This window comes from Scyliorhinus canicula, chromosome 21, assembly GCF_902713615.1.
Source record: "Scyliorhinus canicula chromosome 21, sScyCan1.1, whole genome shotgun sequence".
In the NCBI taxonomy this organism is placed as follows: domain Eukaryota; kingdom Metazoa; phylum Chordata; class Chondrichthyes; order Carcharhiniformes; family Scyliorhinidae; genus Scyliorhinus; species Scyliorhinus canicula.
This window is the reverse complement of record NC_052166.1, coordinates 15,341,179-15,363,754: the sequence shown is the minus strand read 5'-3', so window position 1 is coordinate 15,363,754 and position 22,576 is coordinate 15,341,179. Positions and strand designations below refer to the sequence as shown.

General features: G+C 50.5%; 1 protein-coding gene across 2 annotated transcripts in view; it reads right to left on the bottom strand.

The window, feature by feature from the left end:
- mamdc4 (MAM domain containing 4) overlaps positions 1–22,576 on the bottom strand; it is a 119,296-nt gene that overhangs the window by 69,352 nt on the left and 27,368 nt on the right. For both annotated transcript variants that reach the window (XR_005458551.1, XM_038782582.1), the window contains exons 7-9: positions 10,578–10,702; positions 4,391–4,481; positions 2,583–2,729 (exon numbers count right to left, since the gene is read on the bottom strand). Coding sequence is in view for 1 of the 2 variants with exons in the window: in XM_038782582.1 (XP_038638510.1) it covers positions 2,583–2,729; positions 4,391–4,481; positions 10,578–10,702 (363 nt within the window). In the remaining variant the exon portion in view is untranslated. The remainder of the gene's footprint in view (positions 1–2,582; positions 2,730–4,390; positions 4,482–10,577; positions 10,703–22,576) is intronic.

Here is a 22,576-nt window from a genome sequence, read left to right as displayed (position 1 = left end):
ATATTGTAAACTGTGAGAAGGATGGTGACAAACTTTAAATGGACAAGTTGGTGGAGTGGGCAGATAGGTGGCAGATGCAGTTCAGTGTGGAGGAGTATAGAGATGCAGGAGCAGAGGGACCTGAGTCTATCTGTGCATAGAGAATTGAAGGTGGCAGGGCAGGTAGAGAGAGCAGTTAATTAGGCAGATAGTATTCTGGGCTTTATTGATAGGGCCAGAGAGCACAAAGAGTAAAGGACATGATGTAGAATATTAGTTAGACCTCAGCTGGAATATTGTGTACCGTTCTATACCAGACTACAGGAAGGATGTGAATGTATTGGAGAGAGTGCAGAAGAGGTTGACAAAAATGGTTCCAGGGATGAGAAACGTCAGTTATGGGGATAGATTGGAGACTGTTCTCCTTATAGAGAAGGCGGCTGAGAGGAGATTTAATAGAGATGTTCAAAAGTATGAGGGCATTGGACAGAGTAGATAGAGAGAAAGTGTTTCTGTTCATAAAAAGATCAAGATTTAGAGTGATTTGCAAAAAGAAGCAAATATGAGTGGTTTGGGTCTGGACTATACGGCCTGGAGATGTGGTGGATGCAGGTTCAATTGAGGCAGTCAAGCAGATCTTAGATGATTACTTGATGATTACTTGAATAGAAACAATATACAGGGGTAAGGGGAAAAGGCAGGGGAATAGCACTAAGTCATGATACTTGTTTGGAGAGCCCAGTACAGACATAATGGGCTGAATGGCCTCGTTCTGCTTCATAACAATTCTTTGATTCTCTGAACATACGCACAAACATGTACACGCAAACACACACACAAAGATGCACACACACAAAGATACACACAAATATATACATACACAAACATAAACACACACACAAACAAACACGCAAACACACACAAACGTGCCATTCAGTGACCTTCGCTGAATGAAAACTCTCACTGCCAACCTGTCCTGTCACTGCCCACCTGTCCTGTCACTGCCCACCTGTCCTGTCACTGCCCACCTGTCCTGTCGCTGCCCACCTGTCCTGTCGCTGCCCACCTGTCCTGTCTCTGCCCACCTGTCTTGTTGCTGCCCATCTGTTCTGTCACTGCCCACCTGTCTTGTCGCTGCCCATCTGTTCTGCCGCTGCCCACTTGTCCTGTTGCTGCCCACCTGTCCTGTCGCTGCCCACCTGTCCTGTCGCTGCCCACCTGTCCTGTCGCTGCCCACCTGTCCTGTCGCTGCCCACCTGTCCTGTCGCTGCCCACCTGTCCTGTCGCTGCCCACCTGTCTTGTCGCTGCCCACCTGTCCTGTGGCTGCCCACCTGTCCTGTCGCTGCCCACTTGTCCTGTCGCTGCCCACCTGTCCTGTCGCTGCCCACCTGCCCTGTCGCTGCCCACCTGTCCTGTCGCTGCCCACCTGTCCTGTCGCTGCCCACCTGTCCTGTCGCTGCCCACCTGTCCTGTCGCTGCCCACCTGTCCTGTCGCTGCCCACCTGTCCTGTCGCTGCCCACCTGTCTTGTCACTGCCCACCTGTCCTGTCCTTGCCTATCTGTGTTATCAGCTCACAGCTCTTGCAGCTTATAAGAACATAAGAACATAAGAACTAGGAGCAGGAGTAGGCCATCTGGCCCCTCGAGCCTGCTCCGCCATTCAATGAGATCATGGCTGATCTTTTGTGGACTCAGCTCCACTTTCCGGCCCGAACACCATAACCCTTAATCCCTTTATTCTTCAAAAAACTATCTATCTCTATCTTTAAAACATTTAATGAAGGAGCCTCAACTGCTTCACTGGGCAAGGAATTCCATAGATTCACAACCCTTTGGGTGAAGAAGCTTCTCCTAAACTCAGTCCTAAATCTACTTCCCTTTATTTTGAGGCTATGTCCCCTAGTTCTGCTTCCACCCACCAGTGGAAACAACCTGCCCGCATCTATCCTATCTATTCCCTTCATAATTTTATATGTTTCTATAAGATCCCCCCTCATCCTTCTAAATTCCAACGAGTACAGTCCCAGTCTACTCAACCTCTCCTCGTAATCCAACCCCTTCAGCTCTGGGATTAACCTAGTGAATCTCCTCTGCACACCCTCCAGCGACAGTACGTCCTTTCTCAGGTAAGGAGACCAAAACTGAACACAATACTCCAGGTGTAGCCTCACTAACACCTTATACAGCTGCAGCATAACCTCCCTAGTCTTAAACTCCATCCCTCGAGCAATGAAGGACAAAATTCCATTTGCCTTCTTAATCACCTGTTGCACCTGTAAACCAACATTTTGCGACACATGCACTAGCACACCCAGGTCTCTCTGCACACCAGCATGTTTTAATATTTTCTCATTTAAATAATAATCCCTTTTGCTGTTATTCCTACCAAAATGGATAACCTCACATTTGTCAACATTGTATTCCACCTGCCAGACCCTAGCCCATTCACTTAACCTATTCAAATCCCTCTGCAGACTTCCGGTATCCTCTGCACTTTTTGCTTTACCATCTTGTGACTGGTGGTAGCTGTGATCACACAGGTTAATACTCAGAGAGGCAGGGCACCACAGCCTGGCAATACTAACTCTGCAGTTCCACCCACCTTGTGAGGTCCTCAGTGTGTGGTCCACCTCGGGCCCTTTGAAGTAGCTGGGGGTTTGCCCGTTATTCCAATCCCAGTCCTTGGAGTCAAGTTTGGGGTTCAGGACATTCTTCCAGCCACACGGGTCCAGCTCAAAGTCACAGGTTCCTAGGAAGGAAAGGTGGAGATAATTCACTCCTCCCGCCTTCAGGTAAATATCTGCAATTCCTGGCCCAGCCCAACCTAGTCCAGTCTGACGCAGCCGGGTGCAATGTTAACCATGGGCCCTGTGCCCCCAATTGGTGCAAAGAGATTTGTAGAATGCCAAGGACTAAGGGGTACTTATATACCCCAGTCTGAGGTACGTGACCACCTCCACCTGGGGGCCTGATAGTGAAATATATCCAATTGAGTCACCCTGACACCCCCCCGGCCCCTCCTCTAATCTTGACTATCTCGCTCTCGGTGAGTGCGGGTGTGTTGGCCTCTCCTGGAGCCTCAGTATCTGCTCTCAGTGGGCGAAGGGCTTTGAGAACTGTGAAGAGCGCAATTGCAGGGGATCTCAGCAGACACACTGTCAACAATGCAGCCTCCTACAGGATCAGAGAACCACATTCTGAGTTCTCCGTTTCTTCACCAGGACGTGGGTTTGCCACAGAGTCACCAAGTGCCTGGGGCAGGCTGGGTCCTCCCTGCTCCAACACTGGGTCACACAGCACTGACAGAGGGAAACCTCCTGCACAGTGTGAGGGAGCTGAGTGGGGACAGGGACAGGGGGGGCGTATGGTTAAGGCTCACACCCCCAGGAACCGTTGGTGGGGAAGGTTGGAGGTCAACGGGTCACTCTTAGCGGGTAGCAGTTCGGGGTCACAGGTTCACACACCAGGAAGAAGTCTTACAACACCAGGTTAAAGTCCAACAGGTTTGTTTCAAAGGCGAGCTTTCGGAGCACTGCTCCTTCCTCAAGTGAATCCACATCACACACCAGGAGTAGGGGTGACGGGATTACAGGGTTAGGATTTACAGGGGGCGGTAGCACGGTGGCACAGTGGATAGCACTGGGACTACGGCGCTGAGGACTCGGGTTCAAATCCCGGCCCTGGGTCACTGTCCATGAAGTGTTTGCACATTCTCCCCGTGTCTGCGTGGGTTTCACCTCCACAACCCGAAAGATGTGCAAGTTAGGTGGATTGGCCACGCTAAGTTGCCCCTTAATCAGAAAAAAAATAATAATTGGGTACTCTAAATTTATATTTAAAAAAAGGATTCACAAGGTCACTCACCAGAGGGGTAGGAGTTACAAGTCACTCACCAGGGGTTTAGGGGTCACATGATCACTCTCATTAGGAGCTAGGGGCTGGGGGGGGGGGGGGGTGGTCACAGGGTCACAGGGAATACTGAGCTAGAATGAAAGATAGAGTGGACATGGAGAGGATATTTTAACGCGTAGGAGAGAATAGAACCTGAGGGCACGGCCTCAGCCTGAAGGGAAGATCCTTTAAAACTGAGATGAGGAGGAATTTCTTCAGCCAGAGGGTGGTGAATCTGTGGAACTCTTTGCCGCAGAAGGCTGTGGAGACCAAATCATTGAGTGTCTTTAAGACAGAGATAGATAGGTTCTTAATTAATAAAGAATCAGGGTTATGGGGAGAAGGCAGGAGAATGGGGATGTGAAAAATATCAGACATGCTTGAATGTTGGAGCAGACACGATGGGCTGAGTGGTCTAATTCTGCTTCTATATCTAATGGTCTGATGGGTCGTTTTCCGGGAGTAGGGGGTCAGGGGAATCACTAGAAGGTAGGGGTCAGGGGTCGCAGGGTCACTCACCGACTCGAGGGCATTCTGTGTGATGAAGAGTGACATCATCGATTGCAATATGTGACATGGTTGCTCCTCCTCCAATTGCTTCAAAGATCAGCTGTAGATGGAAAGGCTGTCAATAACCTGGGGACACCAAAGCCCAGCCCACCATACCCCCCTATCCTGGAAATGTTAGGAATGGGTTAAGAGACATTTCAATTACATGTCTCATTGATGTTAAGTATCCAATAATTTACATTGATATGTAAAGGGGCTGCAGGTGGCACTTGTATGGTGTGGTGATAGAGTTTGTATGGTGTGGTGATAGAGTTTGTACGGTGTGGTGATAGAGTTTGTATGGTGTGGTGATAGAGTTTGTATGGTGTGGTGTGGTGATAGAGTTTGTACGGTGTGGTGATAGAGTTTGTTGGGTGTGGTGTGATGGTAGAGTTGTATGGTGTGGTGATAGAGTTTGTTGGGTGTGGTGTGATGATAGAGTTTGTACGGTGTGGTGATAGAGTTTGTTGGGTGTGGTGTGATGATAGAGTTTGTTGGGTGTGGTGATAGAGTTTGTTGGGTGTGGTGTGGTGATAGAGTTTGTTGGGTGTGATGTGGTGATAGAGTTTGTTGGGTGTGGTGATAGAGTTTGTTGGGTGTGGTGTGGTGATAGAGTTTGTTGGGTGTGGTGTGGTGATAGAGTTTGTTGGGTGTGGTGATAGAGTTTGTTGGGTGTGGTGATAGAGTTTGTACGGTGTGGTGTGGTGATAGAGTTTGTTGGGTGTGGTGTGGTGATAGAGTTTGTTGGGTGTGGTGTGGTGATAGAGTTTGTTGGGTGTGGTGATAGAGTTTGTTGGGTGTGGTGATAGAGTTTGTACGGTGTGGTGTGGTGATAGAGTTTGTACGGTGTGGTGTGGTGATAGAGTTTGTTGGGTGTGGTGATAGAGTTTGTACGGTGTGGTGTGGTGATAGAGTTTGTATGGTGTGGTGTGGTGATAGAGTTTGTACGGTGTGGTGATAGAGTTTGTTGGGTGTGGTGTGATGGTAGAGTTGTATGGTGTGGTGATAGAGTTTGTTGGGTGTGGTGTGATGATAGAGTTTGTACGGTGTGGTGATAGAGTTTGTTGGGTGTGGTGTGATGATAGAGTTTGTTGGGTGTGGTGATAGAGTTTGTTGGGTGTGGTGTGGTGATAGAGTTTGTTGGGTGTGATGTGGTGATAGAGTTTGTTGGGTGTGGTGATAGAGTTTGTTGGGTGTGGTGTGGTGATAGAGTTTGTTGGGTGTGGTGTGGTGATAGAGTTTGTACGGTGTGGTGTGATGATATAGAGTTTGTATGGTGTGGTGATAGAGTTTGTTGGGTGTGGTGTGATGATAGAGTTTGTACGGTGTGGTGATAGAGTTTGTTGGGTGTGGTGATAGAGTTTGTACAGTGTGGTGTGGTGATAGAGTTTGTTGGGTGTGGTGATAGAGTTTGTACAGTGTGGTGTGGTGATAGAGTTTGTACGGTGTGGTGATAGAGTTTGTTGGGTGTGGTGTGGTGATAGAGTTTGTTGGGTGTGGTGATAGAGTTTGTTGGGTGTGGTGTGATGATAGAGTTTGTTGGGTGTGGTGATAGAGTTTGTACAGTGTGGTGATAGAGTTTGTTGGGTGTGGTGTGATGATAGAGTTTGTACGGTGTGGTGATAGAGTTTGTTGGGTGTGGTGATAGAGTTTGTTGGGTGTGGTGTGATGATAGAGTTTGTTGGGTGTGGTGATAGAGTTTGTACGGTGTGGTGTGGTGATAGAGTTTGTACGGTGTGGTGATAGAGTTTGTTGGGTGTGGTGTGGTGATAGAGTTTGTTGGGTGTGGTGTGGTGATAGAGTTTGTTGGGTGTGGTGATAGAGTTTGTTGGGTGTGGTGTGATGATAGAGTTTGTTGGGTGTGGTGTGATGATAGAGTTTGTTGGGTGTGGTGTGGTGATAGAGTTTGTTGGGTGTGGTGTGATGATAGAGTTTGTTGGGTGTGGTGATAGAGTTTGTACAGTGTGGTGTGGTGATAGAGTTTGTTGGGTGTGGTGTGATGATAGAGTTTGTACGGTGTGGTGATAGAGTTTGTACAGTGTGGTGATAGAGTTTGTTGGGTGTGGTGTGGTGATAGAGTTTGTTGGGTGTGGTGATAGAGTTTGTACAGTGTGGTGTGGTGATAGAGTTTGTTGGGTGTGGTGTGGTGATAGAGTTTGTACGGTGTGGTGATAGAGTTTGTTGGGTGTGGTGATAGAGTTTGTACAGTGTGGTGTGGTGATAGAGTTTGTTGGGTGTGGTGTGATGATAGAGTTTGTTGGGTGTGGTGATAGAGTTTGTACGGTGTGGTGTGGTGATAGAGTTTGTTGGGTGTGGTGTGATGATAGAGTTTGTTGGGTGTGGTGTGATGATAGAGTTTGTTGGGTGTGGTGTGATGATAGAGTTTGTTGGGTGTGGTGTGATGATAGAGTTTGTTGGGTGTGGTGTGATGATAGAGTTTGTTGGGTGTGGTGTGGTGATAGAGTTTGTTGGGTGTGGTGATAGAGTTTGTACAGTGTGGTGTGGTGATAGAGTTTGTTGGGTGTGGTGTGGTGATAGAGTTTGTATGGTGTGATGGTAGAGTTTGTACGGTGTGGTGTGGTGATAGAGTTTGTACGGTGTGGTGATAGAGTTTGTTGGGTGTGGTGTGGTGATAGAGTTTGTACGGTGTGGTGTGGTGATAGAGTTTGTATGGTGTGATGGTAGAGTTTGTACGGTGTGGTGTGGTGATAGAGTTTGTATGGTGTGATGGTAGAGTTTGTACGGTGTGGTGTGGTGATAGAGTTTGTATGGTGTGATGGTAGAGTTTGTACGGTGTGGTGTGATGGTAGAGTTTGTACGGTGTGGTGTGGTGATAGAGTTTGTTGGGTGTGGTGTGGTGATAGAGTTTGTTGGGTGTGGTGTGGTGATAGAGTTTGTTGGGTGTGGTGTGGTGATAGAGTTTGTTGGGTGTGGTGTGGTGATAGAGTTTGTTGGGTGTGGTGATAGAGTTTGTTGGGTGTGGTGTGATGGTAGAGTTGTATGGTGTGGTGATAGAGTTTGTTGGGTGTGGTGTGATGATAGAGTTTGTACGGTGTGGTGATAGAGTTTGTATGGTGTGGTGATAGAGTTTGTATGGTGTGGTGTGGTGATAGAGTTTGTACGGTGTGGTGATAGAGTTTGTTGGGTGTGGTGTGATGGTAGAGTTGTATGGTGTGGTGATAGAGTTTGTTGGGTGTGGTGTGATGATAGAGTTTGTACGGTGTGGTGATAGAGTTTGTTGGGTGTGGTGTGATGATAGAGTTTGTTGGGTGTGGTGATAGAGTTTGTTGGGTGTGGTGTGGTGATAGAGTTTGTTGGGTGTGATGTGGTGATAGAGTTTGTACAGTGTGGTGATAGAGTTTGTTGGGTGTGGTGTGGTGATAGAGTTTGTTGGGTGTGGTGATAGAGTTTGTACGGTGTGGTGTGGTGATAGAGTTTGTTGGGTGTGGTGTGGTGATAGAGTTTGTTGGGTGTGGTGATAGAGTTTGTACGGTGTGGTGTGGTGATAGAGTTTGTTGGGTGTGGTGATAGAGTTTGTACAGTGTGGTGTGGTGATAGAGTTTGTATGGTGTGGTGTGGTGATAGAGTTTGTACGGTGTGGTGATAGAGTTTGTTGGGTGTGGTGTGGTGATAGAGTTTGTTGGGTGTGGTGTGGTGATAGAGTTTGTTGGGTGTGGTGTGGTGATAGAGTTTGTACGGTGTGGTGTGATGATATAGAGTTTGTATGGTGTGGTGATAGAGTTTGTTGGGTGTGGTGTGATGATAGAGTTTGTACGGTGTGGTGATAGAGTTTGTTGGGTGTGGTGATAGAGTTTGTACAGTGTGGTGTGGTGATAGAGTTTGTTGGGTGTGGTGATAGAGTTTGTACAGTGTGGTGTGGTGATAGAGTTTGTACGGTGTGGTGATAGAGTTTGTTGGGTGTGGTGTGATGATAGAGTTTGTTGGGTGTGGTGATAGAGTTTGTTGGGTGTGGTGTGATGATAGAGTTTGTTGGGTGTGGTGATAGAGTTTGTTGGGTGTGGTGTGATGATAGAGTTTGTACGGTGTGGTGATAGAGTTTGTTGGGTGTGGTGATAGAGTTTGTTGGGTGTGGTGTGATGATAGAGTTTGTTGGGTGTGGTGATAGAGTTTGTACGGTGTGGTGTGGTGATAGAGTTTGTACGGTGTGGTGATAGAGTTTGTTGGGTGTGGTGTGGTGATAGAGTTTGTTGGGTGTGGTGTGGTGATAGAGTTTGTTGGGTGTGGTGTGGTGATAGAGTTTGTTGGGTGTGGTGTGATGATAGAGTTTGTTGGGTGTGGTGTGATGATAGAGTTTGTTGGGTGTGGTGATAGAGTTTGTACAGTGTGGTGATAGAGTTTGTTGGGTGTGGTGTGGTGATAGAGTTTGTTGGGTGTGGTGATAGAGTTTGTACAGTGTGGTGATAGAGTTTGTTGGGTGTGGAGTGGTGATAGAGTTTGTTGGGTGTGGTGTGATGATAGAGTTTGTACGGTGTGGTGATAGAGTTTGTACAGTGTGGTGATAGAGTTTGTTGGGTGTGGTGTGGTGATAGAGTTTGTTGGGTGTGGTGTGATGATAGAGTTTGTTGGGTGTGGTGATAGAGTTTGTACAGTGTGGTGTGGTGATAGAGTTTGTTGGGTGTGGTGTGATGATAGAGTTTGTACGGTGTGGTGATAGAGTTTGTTGGGTGTGGTGATAGAGTTTGTACAGTGTGGTGTGGTGATAGAGTTTGTTGGGTGTGGTGTGGTGATAGAGTTTGTTGGGTGTGGTGATAGAGTTTGTACGGTGTGGTGTGGTGATAGAGTTTGTTGGGTGTGGTGTGGTGATAGAGTTTGTTGGGTGTGGTGTGATGATAGAGTTTGTTGGGTGTGGTGATAGAGTTTGTTGGGTGTGGTGTGGTGATAGAGTTTGTACGGTGTGGTGTGATGATAGAGTTTGTTGGGTGTGGTGTGATGATAGAGTTTGTTGGGTGTGGTGATAGAGTTTGTACAGTGTGGTGTGGTGATAGAGTTTGTTGGGTGTGGTGTGATGATAGAGTTTGTTGGGTGTGGTGTGATGATAGAGTTTGTTGGGTGTGGTGTGATGATAGAGTTTGTTGGGTGTGGTGTGGTGATAGAGTTTGTTGGGTGTGGTGTGGTGATAGAGTTTGTTGGGTGTGGTGTGGTGATAGAGTTTGTATGGTGTGATGGTAGAGTTTGTACGGTGTGGTGTGGTGATAGAGTTTGTACGGTGTGGTGATAGAGTTTGTTGGGTGTGGTGTGGTGATAGAGTTTGTACGGTGTGGTGTGGTGATAGAGTTTGTATGGTGTGATGGTAGAGTTTGTACGGTGTGGTGTGGTGATAGAGTTTGTATGGTGTGATGGTAGAGTTTGTACGGTGTGGTGTGGTGATAGAGTTTGTATGGTGTGATGGTAGAGTTTGTACGGTGTGGTGTGATGGTAGAGTTTGTACGGTGTGGTGTGATGATAGAATTTGTTGGGTGTGGTGTGGTGATAGAATTTGTTGGGTGTGGTGATAGAGTTTGTTGGGTGTGGTGATAGAGTTTGTACGGTGTGGTGTGGTGATAGAGTTTGTTGGGTGTGGTGTGGTGATAGAGTTTGTTGGGTGTGGTGATAGAGTTTGTTGGGTGTGGTGTGGTGATAGAGTTTGTTGGGTGTGGTGTGGTGATAGAGTTTGTTTGGAGTGCGTTCAAGGAAAATAAACGCATCTTGGGAAAGGAGTAGAAATCTTGACTCTTTACTCAACAACAGACAGAGCTAACAGAAATACCTTCGTTCCCTTCCAGAAACGCCAACCACCATCGCCACCCACCACTGCGCCCCCATCCCGCCCATCCCCACCTCACCCACCCTGAATACCAAATCCACCCCTCGTGACACAAAAAGAACCATGGTCAGAGAATTTGGGGGCCATTAATGAGATCATTGTGATATATGAGAGCACAGGAAGGCCCAGGCCCAGCCTTATCCGGCTCCCACAATCCACACACCTAACTGAACAACACGGTTAGAATAATCTCTCTCTACCATTGGGAAGCCTGGAGAAGCAGTGGGAGAGCGGTGAGTGGGATAGACCGCGTCACAGCCCCTGTCCCGAACACAGTGGGTTATTGGGGAGATAGCGTCAGTGTGTTTGACGGCAGAGGTCAGAGGGTATCACCTTCCAGCTTTGTGCTGTTCGAATGTTCACTCTGCCGAGGCTCCATGTCAGCCCCTGGTCCACACGGGCTCTCCACACTTTCCTTTTCTCCTGTGTCCCTTCTTCCACATAAATATTCAAAGTTCCTGTAATAAAATAAAGATCTGGGTATGGGAGGGCTAACACTAGCATTGATCATTCTCTTCACTCTTACACAGAGCGGACAGTTTGTTCGACACAAATTCAAGTCCAAACACTAAATCCAAAATGGATTCAAATCCGAACAGGAAACAGTCACCATTTCAACATCAGAGAGAAATTCTTACTGTATCTAACCCCGGGCTGTACCTGTCCTGGGAGTGGTTGATGGGGACAGTGTAGAGGGAGCTTTACTCTGTATCTAACCCCGGGCTGTACCTGTCCTGGGAGTGTTTGATGGGGACAGTGTAGAGGGAGCTTTACTCTTTATCTAACCCCGTGCTGTACCTGTCCTGGGAGTGTTTGATGGGGACAGTGCAGAGAGAGCTTTACTCTGTATCTAACCCCGTGCTGTAGCTGTCCTGGGAGTGTTTGATGGGTATAATGTAGAGGGAGCTTTACTCTGTATCTAACCTCGTGCTGTACCTGTCCTGGGAGTGTTTGATGGGGACAGTGTAGAGGGAGATTTACTCTGTATCTAACCCCGTGCTGTACCTGTCCTGGAAGTGTTTGATGGGGACAGTGTAGAGGGAGCTTTACTCTGTATCTAACCTCGTGCTGTACCTGTCCTGGGAGTGTTTGATGGGGACAGTGTAGAGGGAGCTTTACTCTGTATCTAACCCCGTGCTGTACCTGTCCTGGGAGTGTTTGATGGGGACAGTGTAGAGGGAGATTTACTCTGTATCTAACCCCGTGCTGTACCTGTCCTGGAAGTGTTTGATGGGGACAGTGTAGAGGGAGCTTTACTCTGTATCTAACCTCGTGCTGTACCTGTCCTGGGAGTGTTTGATGGGGACAGTGTAGAGGGAGATTTACTCTGTATCTAACCCCGTGCTGTACCTGTCCTGGGAGTGTTTGATGGGGACAGTGTAGAGGGAGCTTTACTCTGTATCTAACCCCGTGCTGTACCTGTCCTGGGAGTGTTTGATGGGTCAGTGTAGAGGGAGCTTTATTCTGTATTTAACCCCGTGCTGTACCTGTCCTGGGAGTGTTTGATGGGTATAATGTAGAGGGAGCTTTACTCTGTATCTAACTGTGGTGATCCACTGTGTTAACTGTGTGCACCTGTATTAGGGGATGTACGGTTGGACCTACACTACAGGTTCGCCAGTAGCCCCTGCCGGCTAGCTCCGCCCACAAGGAGCCGTATAAATATGCGTGTCCTCCTCTGATCTGCCATTTCGCCAGCTGCAGTAGGAGGCCACGCATCTGACTGTAATAAAGCCACAGTTGTACCAATCTGAGTCTTTTGTGCAATTGATCGTGCATCAATTTATTACAGTCAGATTTTCTACATTATGGACATCAGGATCAAACCAGATCGTCTGCAGCTGGAACCGCACTCGCCAGACACCAGAAAGGACTTTAATCACTGGCTGGCTTGCTTTGAGGCCTACATCAACGCTGCGACCCCCACGCCGACGGAAGCTCAGAAGATCCAAGTTCTATACTTCAGGTTGAGCTCCAGCATGTTCCCGCTGATCCAGGATGCCCCGAATTACGCAGACGCTATGGCACTCCTTAAAGAGAACTACGTTCAGAAGACAAACACACTCTTCGCAAGGCACGTACTTGCCACTCGCGTACAACTACCTGGTGAGTCGATCGAAGACTTCTGGCGGGCTCTCATCCCACTTGTACGGGACTGTGACTGTCAGGCCATCACGGCCACTGAACATTCCAATCTCCTCATGTGTGACGCATTTGTGACGGGGATTGCGTCGGACCCCATCCGAAAACAACTGCTGGAAGGGGCCATGCTCGACCTAGCGGAGTCGAAAGCTTTAGCGCTCTCCGTGACGGTCGCATCTCAAAACGTCCAATCCTACCCCGCTCGCCACGCAGCCTACCTGTCCTACTCCTCTTGGACCCCGCAAACGACCCGCCCGGCTGGGGCCACTCCTACTCAATATGCCTGCGCCACCTGCCACACCACGCACCTGGGGGTCCCCGCTGCTACTTCTGCGGCAGCAGAAGCACCCCCGCCAGCGTCGCCCAGCAGGTGCCGCCACTTGCAAATCCTGCGGTAAGAAGGGCCACTTTGCGGCGGTGTGCCAGGCCCGCGCAGTCACTGCTATCACGCCCGAAATCGCTCACTTCCCCCAGCCAATCGCACAATGGGCGCCGCCACCTTCTGCTCCCGGGGCCACGTGCGGCCCGTGGGCACCGCCATCTTGCCCCGCCCCACAACGTGCGCACCATGGGCGCTGCCATCTTGCCCCATGCCCGCAACGTGCGCTCCATGGATGCCGCCATCTTGCCCCACCCCTTCAACGTGCGCTGCGTGGGCGCCGCCATCTTCTCCTCAACAGGTCCTCTGGACGCCACCATTTTGTCTCCCCCATGGGACTGGAACGCTGGATCCGGGTCGCCGACGCTCCCCATCTGAATTCTCGGATGACCACCTGCAGCTCGCCTCGATGACACTGGACCAGTCCTGTCCTCACAACCTGGCCACCGCTTCGACGACAGTGAAAATCAACGGCAACGCGACCTCTTGCCTGCTGGACTCCAGGAGCACCGAAAGCTTCATTCACCCAGACACGGTAAGGCGCTGCTCCCTCACGGTCCACCCCACCAACCAACGGATCTCCCTGACCTCCGGATCCCACTCTGTCTCGATCCAAGGGTTCTGTGTGGTCAATCTCACTGTCCAGGGCGTAGAATTCAGCGGTTTCCGCCTGTACGTTCTCCCCAACCTCTGTGCTGCACTATTGCTGGGTCTGGACTTTCAGTGTAATCTCCAGAGCCTCACCCTCAAATTCGACAGGCCCCTACCCCCATTCACCGTTTGCGGCCTCACGACCCTCAAGGTTGACCCCCCTCCCTCTTTGCCGATCTAACTGCGGATTGCAAACCCGTCGCCACCCGGAGCAGATGGTGTAGCACCCAGGACAAGACTTTCATTAGGTCCGAGGTCCAGTGGCTGCTTCGGGAGGGTATCATCGAGGCCAGCAATAGCCCCTGGAGAGCCCAAGTGGTAGTGGTTAAAACTGGGGAGAAACACAGGATGGTCGTGGACTACAGCCAGACCATCAACCGGTACACGCAGCTCGACGCGTACCCCCTCCCCCGCATATCTGATATGGTCAATCAGATTGCACAGTTCCGGGTCTTCTCAATGATCGACCTTAAATCCGCCTACCACCAACTCCCCATCCGTAAATCGGACCGTCCCTACACTGCCTTCGAGGCGGACGGTCGCCTCTATCAATTTCTTAGGGTTCCCTTCGGCGTCACTAACGGGGTCTCGGTATTCCAAAGAGAAATGGACTGAATGGTTGACCGGTACGGACTGCCGGTCCACGTTTCCGTACCTGGACAACGTCACCATCTGCGGCCATGACCAGCAGGACCACGACGTCAACCTTGCCAAATTTCTCCACACCGCCACTCTCCTCAACCTCACCTATAACAAGGAGAAGTGCGTGTTCAGCACCAACCGCTTAGCCATCCTCGGCTACGTAATCCAAAACGGACTCCTGGGGCCCGTCCCCGACCGCATGCGCCCCCTCATGGAGCTTCCCCTCCCTCACTGCCCCAAGGCCCTCAAACCTGCCTTGGGTTCTTCTCCTACTACGCCCAGTGGGTCCCAAACTACGCGGACAAGGCCCACCCACTTATACAGTCCACTCAATTTCCCGTCACGGCCGAGGCACAACATGCCTTCGAGCAGACATAGCCAAGGCCGGGATGCATGCAGTAGATGAGACACTGCCCTTTCAAGTAGAGAGCGACGCTTCAGGTGTCGCCCCTGCCGCCACTCTAAACCAGGTGGGCATTCTTTTCCCGCACCTTTCATGCCTCTGAAATTTGACACTCGTCTGTTGAAAAGGAGGCCCAGGCTATCGTTGAAGCGGTGCGGCATTGGAGGCATTACCTGGCCGGCAGGAGATTCACTCTCCTCACTGACCAACGGTCGGTAGCTTTCATGTTCAACAACATGCAGCGGGGCAAGATCAAAAATGATAAAATCTTGCGGTGGAGAATCGAGCTCTCCACCTACAATTACGAGATCTTGATTCGCCCCGGCAAGCTCAACGAGCCCCCAGATGCCCTCTCTCGAGGTACATGTGCCAGCGCACAAGACCAACTCCGTGCCCTGCACGACAGCCTTTGTCACCCGGGGGGTCACTCGATTATACCACCTCGTCAAAACCCGCAATCTGCCCTACTCCGTCGAGGAAGTACGGACAGTCACCAGAGACTGCCAGGTCTGTGCAGAGTGCAAGCCGCACTTCTTCCGGCCAGACCGTGCGCGCCTGGTTAAAGCCTCCCGCCCCTTTGAACGCCTCAGCATGGATTTCAAAGGGCCCCTCCCCTCCACCGACCGCAACACATATATCCTCAGTGTGGTCGATGAATTCTCCAGGTTCCCCTTCGCCATCCCATGCCCGGATATGACGTCTGCCACCGTCATCAAGGCCCTCAACTCCATCTTCGCTCTGTTCGGTTTCCCCGACTACATCCACAGTGACAGGGGATCCTCGTTCATGAGCGATGAGCTGCGTCATTTCCTGCTCAGCAGGGGTATCGCCTCCAGCAGGACGACCAGCTACAACCCCCGGGGAAACGGGCAGGTAGAGAGGGAGAACGGGACGGTTTGGAGGGCCGTCCAGCTGGCCCTACGGTCCAGGAACCTCCCAGCCTCTCGCTGGCAGCAGGTCCTCCCTGATGCACTCTACTCCATTCGGTCACTGCTGTGCACCGCTACTAACAACACACCCCATGAACGTGTTTTTACCTTCCCTAGGAAGTCCACAAGGACTTACCTTCCCTAGGAAGTCGCTCCCGACTTGGCTCGCAGCTACAGGACCGGTTCTACTACGTAGGCATGTCCGACTCCACAAGGCGCACCCCTTGGTGGACAGGGTACGCCTGCTCCACGCCAACCCCCAGTATGCCTGTGTGGAATTCCCCGGCGGCCACCATGATACGGCCTCACTCAGGGACCTGGCTCCCTCGGGTTCCACTCACACACACTTCCCCACCCATGCGCCACCCTCCCCTCCCCGGCGCTCCCAGCATTAGACCCACCAGGTCCATCCCTCCTTCCCCTGCCCACGCTACAGGGCGAGGAAGACTTCGGCACGCTCCCCGGAGTCATCCAACTACTGGCCAATACCAACACCGCTGTCGCCGACGCCGACACCGCCAGCACCGACATCGCCACCATCGCTACGTCGCTCCCAACGAACCGTCAAACAGGCTTACCCTCTGACGGGCACCAGACTACAAGATGGACATATATTTTTCCCCCTCCCCTCTGTAAATTATTCGCAAATCTGTATATACTTCCACGCTGCCCCCGTCGGACTCAATTTTAACAGGGGGTGAATGTGGTGATCCACTGCGTTAACTGTGTGCACCTGTATTAGGGGATGTACGGTTGGACGTATACTACAGGTTTGCCAGTAGCCCCTGCCGGCTAGCTCCGCCCACAAGGAGCCGTATAAATATGCATGACTCCTCCTGATCAGCCATTTCACCAACTGCAGTAGGAGGCCACGTATCTGACTGTAATAAAGCCACAGTTGTACCAATCTGAGTCTTTTGTGCAATTGATCGTGCATCACTAACCCCATGCTGTACCTGTCCTGGGAGTGTTTGATGGGGACAGTGTAGAGGGAGCTTTACTCTGTATCTAACCCAGTGCTGTACCTGTCCTGGGAATGTTTGATGGGGACAGTGTAGAGGGAGCTTTACTCTGTACCTAACCCCGTGCTGTACCTGTCCTGGGAGTGTTTGATGGGGACAGTGTAGAAGGAGCTTTACTCTGTATCTAACCCTGTGCTGTACCTGTCCTGGGAGTGTTTGGTGGGGACAGTGTAGAGGGAGCTTTACTCTGTATCTAACCCCGTGCTGTACCTGTCCTGGGAGTGTTTGGTGGGGACAGTGTAGAGGGAGCTTTACTCTGTATCTAACCCCGTGCTGTACCTGTCCTGGGAGTGTTTGATGGGGACAGTGTAGAGGGAGCTTTACTCTGTATCTAAACCCGTGCTGTACCTGTCCTGGGAGTGTTTGGTGGGGACAGTGTAGAGGGAGTTTTAATACAGACATGTCAATACAGACATTTTTTCAGCATGTATCTACAGAGTTACACATTACAATATGCACCATGGTTGTATCACTGGGCACAATCCATCCAAAAAAAAACCTCAGTTCTTGGCTGGATTAGAGAGGTTATTCACGGCGCTACCTCGCCATCTAACGCCATCTGGTTTTTTTTCCAGTCTGAATGGATAACGCCCAGCCGAGGACGCAGCCAGTCACATTTCATGCACTCAGTTGCACAACTCTTCAGTGTGGGAAAGGATTGGGACGCCATCTTTAAACAGCGCCCTGATCTTTCGACCCTCCCCGGTGCAGCCCCGGGACCCCCAAAACGCCCCAACTCACCAGCCTCGAGCCTCCCGTACCCAACCTCAAACTGGCAGGGCATTCCCGGGCCTGAACCCTGGCATGGGCAAAGTGCCACCTTGGCACCCTGGCACATCCAGCCTGGCCCCTGCCAGCCTGTTTTGTGGTGAGCCGGGCGGTGTAGATGGGGATGGAAGGAACGGAATATGCAGGAATAGTGATTTCGGACAACGCTCCGCACTATCCAGAATTTCGAATTTACAGTGCAGAAGGAGGTCATTCAGCCCATTGCGTCTGCACCGGCCCCAGAATGAGCATCCCACCCAAGCCCACACCTCCACTTTATTCCCATAATCCCACCTAACCTATTTGGTCACTAAGGGCAATTTATCATGGCCAATCCACCTAACCTGCACGTTTTTGGGCTGTGGGAGGAAACTGGAGCATAAGAACATAAGAACTAGGAGCAGGAGTAGGCCATCTGGCCCCTCGAGCCTGCTCCGCCATTCAATGAGATCATGGCTGATCTTTTGTGGACTCAGCTCCACTTTCCGGCCCAAACAACATGTGGTGAATGTGATTCACACCGGATTATAATCTGTATATACATGTGCCTGTATTGTAAGTGCAGTTGCACCACCTGACCACCAGGGGAGTAGCTCTGGGAATGCTCGAGAATTGTACTGGGCTTCTCCCTTGGTTCCGCCCAGGACTCCTCCCCCTGGAGCTGCTGTATAAAGATTAGTGCCACATGGTCAGCTGGCCAGTTCACCGAAAGTTCAATGGCTAACCGGCTGGCTCTGTTGTGAGTATATTAAAACCGTTATTCTAATCCTACAAGCACGTGTCCGTAGAATTGTTGGTTCCAACACAACATAACCCTTAATCCCTTTATTCTTCAAAAAACTATCTATCTTTACCTTAAAACATTTAATGAAGGAGATTCAACAGCTTCATTGGGCAAGGAATTCCGTAGATTCACAACCCTTTGGGTGAAGAAGTTCCTCCTAAACTCAGTCCTAAATCTACTTCCCCTTATTTTGAGGCTTTCACCCGCCAGTGGGAGTTAGATACAGAGTAAAGCTCCCTCTCCACTGTCCCCAACAAACACTCCCAAGGACAGGTACAGCACGGGATACAGCATAACTGTGTATCTAACCCCGTGCTGTACCTGTCCTGGGAGTGTTTGATGGGGACAGTGCAGAGGGAGCTTTACTCAGTATTTAACCCCGTGCTGTACCTGTCCTGGGAGTGTTTGATGGGGACAGTGTAGGGGGAGCTCTACTCTGTATCTAACCCTGTGCTGTACCTGTCCTGGGAGTGTTTGATGGGACAGTGTAGGGGGAGCTCTACTCTGTATCTAACCCCATGCTGTAGCTGTCCTGGGAATGTTTGATGGGGACAGTGTAGAGGGAGCTTTACTCTGTATCTAACCCTGTGCCGTACCTGTCCTGGGAGTGTTTGATGGGGACAGTGTAGAGGGAGATTTACTCGGTATCTAACCCTGTGCCGTACCTGTCCTGGGAGTGTTTGATGGGGACAGTGTAGAGGGAGCTTTACTCTGTATCTAACCCCGTGCTGTACCTGTCTTGGGAGTGTTTGATGGGGACAGTGTAGAGAGAGCTTTACTCTGTATCTAACCCCGTGCTGTACCTGTCTTGGGAGTGTTTGATGGGGACAGTGTAGAGGGAGCTTTACTCTGTATCTAACCCCGTGCTGTACCTGTCTTGGGAGTGTTTGATGGGGACAGTGTAGAGGGAGCTTTACTCTGTATCTAACCCCGTGCTATATCTGTCCTGGGAGTGTTTGATGGGGACAGTGTAGAGGGAGCTTTACTCTGTATCTAACCCCGTGCTGTACCTGTCCTGGGAGTGGTTAATGGCGACGGTGTAGAGGGAGCTTTACTCTGTATCTAACTCTGTGCCGTACCTGTCCTGGGAGTGTTTGATGGGGACAGTGTAGGGGGAACTTCACTCTGTATCTAATCCTGTGCCGTACCTGTCCTGGGAGTGTTTGATACTATAGCACTGCGTGCCTGAACTAGTTCTGCTGTCACCCGCCAGTGGAAACAACCTGCCCGCATCTATCCTATCTATTCCCTTCATAATTTTATATGTTTTCTCTGAGGAGCACCCGGAGGAAACCCCCGCAGACACGGGCAGAACGTGCAGACTCCGCACAGACAGTGTCCCAAAGCTGTAATTGAACCCGGGGACTGGAGCTGTGAGGCAGCAGTGCTAACCACTCTGTCACCATGCCACCCCTAGACGTGAGACTTGTTCAGGTCAGGTGCAGAGGCCGGGATAGTGGTCGGCTTCGTGGCTTTTGGCCGAGAAGGAAATCTGCGGGATGGTGGCGATTAAGAATTATGAAATGAAAAAATGAAAATCGCTTATTGTCACGAGAAGGCTTCAAATGAAGTTACTGTGAAAGCCCCTAGTCGCCACTCCCCTGTCCGGGGAGGCTGGTACAGGAATCAAACCGTGCTACTGGCCTGCTTTGGTCTGCTTTAAAAGCCAGCAATTTTAGCTGAGTGAGCTAAACCAGCCACTTATATTGAGCTTGATCATAATGGAGAGGTATTGGCGGCTGTTTTGTGAGAGGCTTTGGTGGGTGCGGTGGAGCAGTAGGAGTATGGGGAGAAGGCAAGCTGCATATTGGCCCACCAGTTGTGGCGACAGGCACAGTTGAGGGAAATCCTGCAGGTGAAGGAAGTCGGGGGGGGGGGGGGGGTTTCCAGAGAGGATAAATTAGGTCTTCAAAGCCTTCCAGGGGCTGTATAGGGGCGAGCAGGAGGAGGCTGATAAGGGTCAGTTCCTGAATGGGCAGGACTTCCCTGAGTTGGAGGAAAGGAAGAGGCAGGGGCTGTAGGAACCATTAGGGATAAGGGAGGGGGGGGGCGGTTTGGGGTGTATTGTCATGATGAGTGGGCCACAATGCAGAGGTGGAACCTGACTGGGTTGGGGGAGGAGGTTAAAGGGCACCTTAACTAATGGGATACTCTGCATTTGACATTGGCAGGGAGGGTACAGGTGGTAAAGATGAACATATGCCAAGATTCCTGTTTGTGTTTCAATCCCTCCCAATTTTCCTCCCTAAGGCCTTTTTTCGAAAGGCAGATGTGTTAATCTTGGAATTTGCGTGTGCAGCAAGGTGCAAAGGCGGGAAGGGGGATTGGTGCTCCCGAATTTGCTGTATTATTATTGTGCAGCGAATGTGAAAAATGTGAGACGACACGGGGGATTGGGTCAGGTTAGAGGAGGGGTCTTGCGACGGGATGATCCTGAGGGTCATGGTCACAGCCCTGCTGAGATTCGCACTCAGGACATGCACGAGCAGTCCGGTGCTGCAATCATAAAGTAAAGTTTAGGGCAGCACGGTAGCATGGTGGTTAGCATAAATGCTTCACAGCTCCAGGGTCCCAGGTTCGATTCCTGGCTGGGTCACTGTCTGTGCGGAGTCTGCACATCCTCCCCGTGTGTGCGTGGGTTTCCTCCCACAGTCCAAAGATGTGCGGGTTAGATGGATTGGCCAGGCTAAATTGCCCTTAGTGTCTGAAAAAAAAATAAGATTAATGGGGGTTGTAGAGTTACTGGTATAGGGTGGATACGTGGGTTTGAGTAGGGTGATCATTGCTCGGCACAACATTGAGGGCCAAAGGGCCTGTTCTGTGCTGTACTGTTCTAAAATTCTAAATTCTAAACATTTGGAATCAGCTGAGGACTTTAAACTGAGGACATGTCAGGGATGGCTCCACTGTGTGGGAATCGTGGCCGGGATTCTCCAAAATCCCGGCAAAGTGCTGAAGCCAGCGTAAACACCGGAGTGTTTCACGCCGGAGTCAACGGGCCTCTTGGCCCAGCGATTCAGTGGCCCACAGGGGGCCAGAATGGCGCTGGAGTGCTGCACGCTGCTCCGGCACGGATACGCGGTCCTGCACAACATGTTGCAGCTGTATAGAACCATAGTTAGGCCACACTTGGAGTATAGTGTTCAGTTCTGGTCTCCACACTACCAGAAGGCTGTGGAGGCTTTAGAGAGTGTGAGAAGAGATTTACCAGGATGTTTCCTGGTGTGGAGGGCATTAGCTAGGCGGAGTGGTTGAATAAACTCGGTTTGTTCTCACTGGAACTACGGGGGTTGAGGGGCGACCTGATAGAGGTCCACAAAATTATGAGGGGCAGAGACAGAGTGGATAGTCAGAGACTTTTTCCCAAGGTAGAGGGGTCAATTACTAGGGGGCATAGGTTTAAGGTGCAAGGGGCAAGGTTTAGAGGAGATGTACGAGGCAAGTTTTTTACACAGAGGGTAGTGGGTGCCTGGAACTCGCTGCCGGAGGAGGTGGTGAAAGCAGGGACGATAGTGACGTTTAAGGGGCATCTTGACAAATACATGAATAGAATGGGAATAGAGGGATACGGACCCCGGAAGTGTAGAAGATTTTAGTTTAGACGGGCAACATGGTCGGCACAGGCTTGGAGGGCCGAAGGGCCTGTTCCTGTGCTGTACTTTTCTTTGTTCTTTGGAGGTCGTCCATGACTATGCTTGAGGGGTTGTTGGTCGTGGTGGGAGGACGGGAGTAAATGAGGAAAATGTACAAACTGTCTACTCTGTTGGATGTTAAATTATGTTGAACACATTTGGAAGAAAATACCTTTCAGGGTGAGCATGAGGGAGAGATCTTCATCAGAGAGAGCACGAGAGAGAGATCTTCATCAGGGAGAGAATGAGAGAAAGCACGAGAGAGAGACCTTCATCAAAGAGAGGACAAGAGAGAGATCTTCATCAGGGAGAGAATGAGAGAAAACTTCATCAGGGAGCACGAAGAGAGATCTTCATTAGAGACAGCACGAGAGAGGGTGATCTTCATTAGGGAGAGCATGGGAGAGAAACCATAAGACATCGGAGCAGAATTAGGCCACTTGGCCCATCGAGACTGCTCCGCCATTCAATCATGGCTGACATTTTCTCATCCCCATTCTCCCCATAACCCCTGATCCCCTTATTGAACAAAAACCTATGTCTGTCTTAGTGATTTTCCTCCACAGCCTTCGTCAGTCAGAGAGTTCCACAGATTCACCACCCTCTGGCAAAATAAACTCCTCCTCATCTCTGTTTTAAAGGATCGCCCCTTTAGTCTGAGATGGTGTCCTCTGGTTCCAGTTTTTCGTACAAGTGGAAACATCCTCTCCACGTCCACTCTATTCAGGCCTGTAAGTTTCAATAAGATCCCCCCTCATCCTTCAAAACTCCAACGAGTACAGACCCAGAATCCTCAATCGTTCCTCATACGACAAGTTCTTCATTCCAAGGATCATTCTTGTGAATCTCCTCTGGACCCTTTCCAAGGTTAGCTCATCCTTCCTTAGATACGGGGCCCAAAATACTCCAAATGGGGTCTGAACAGAGCCATATACAGCCTCAGAAGTACATCCCTGGTCTTGTATTCTAGCCCTCTTGAT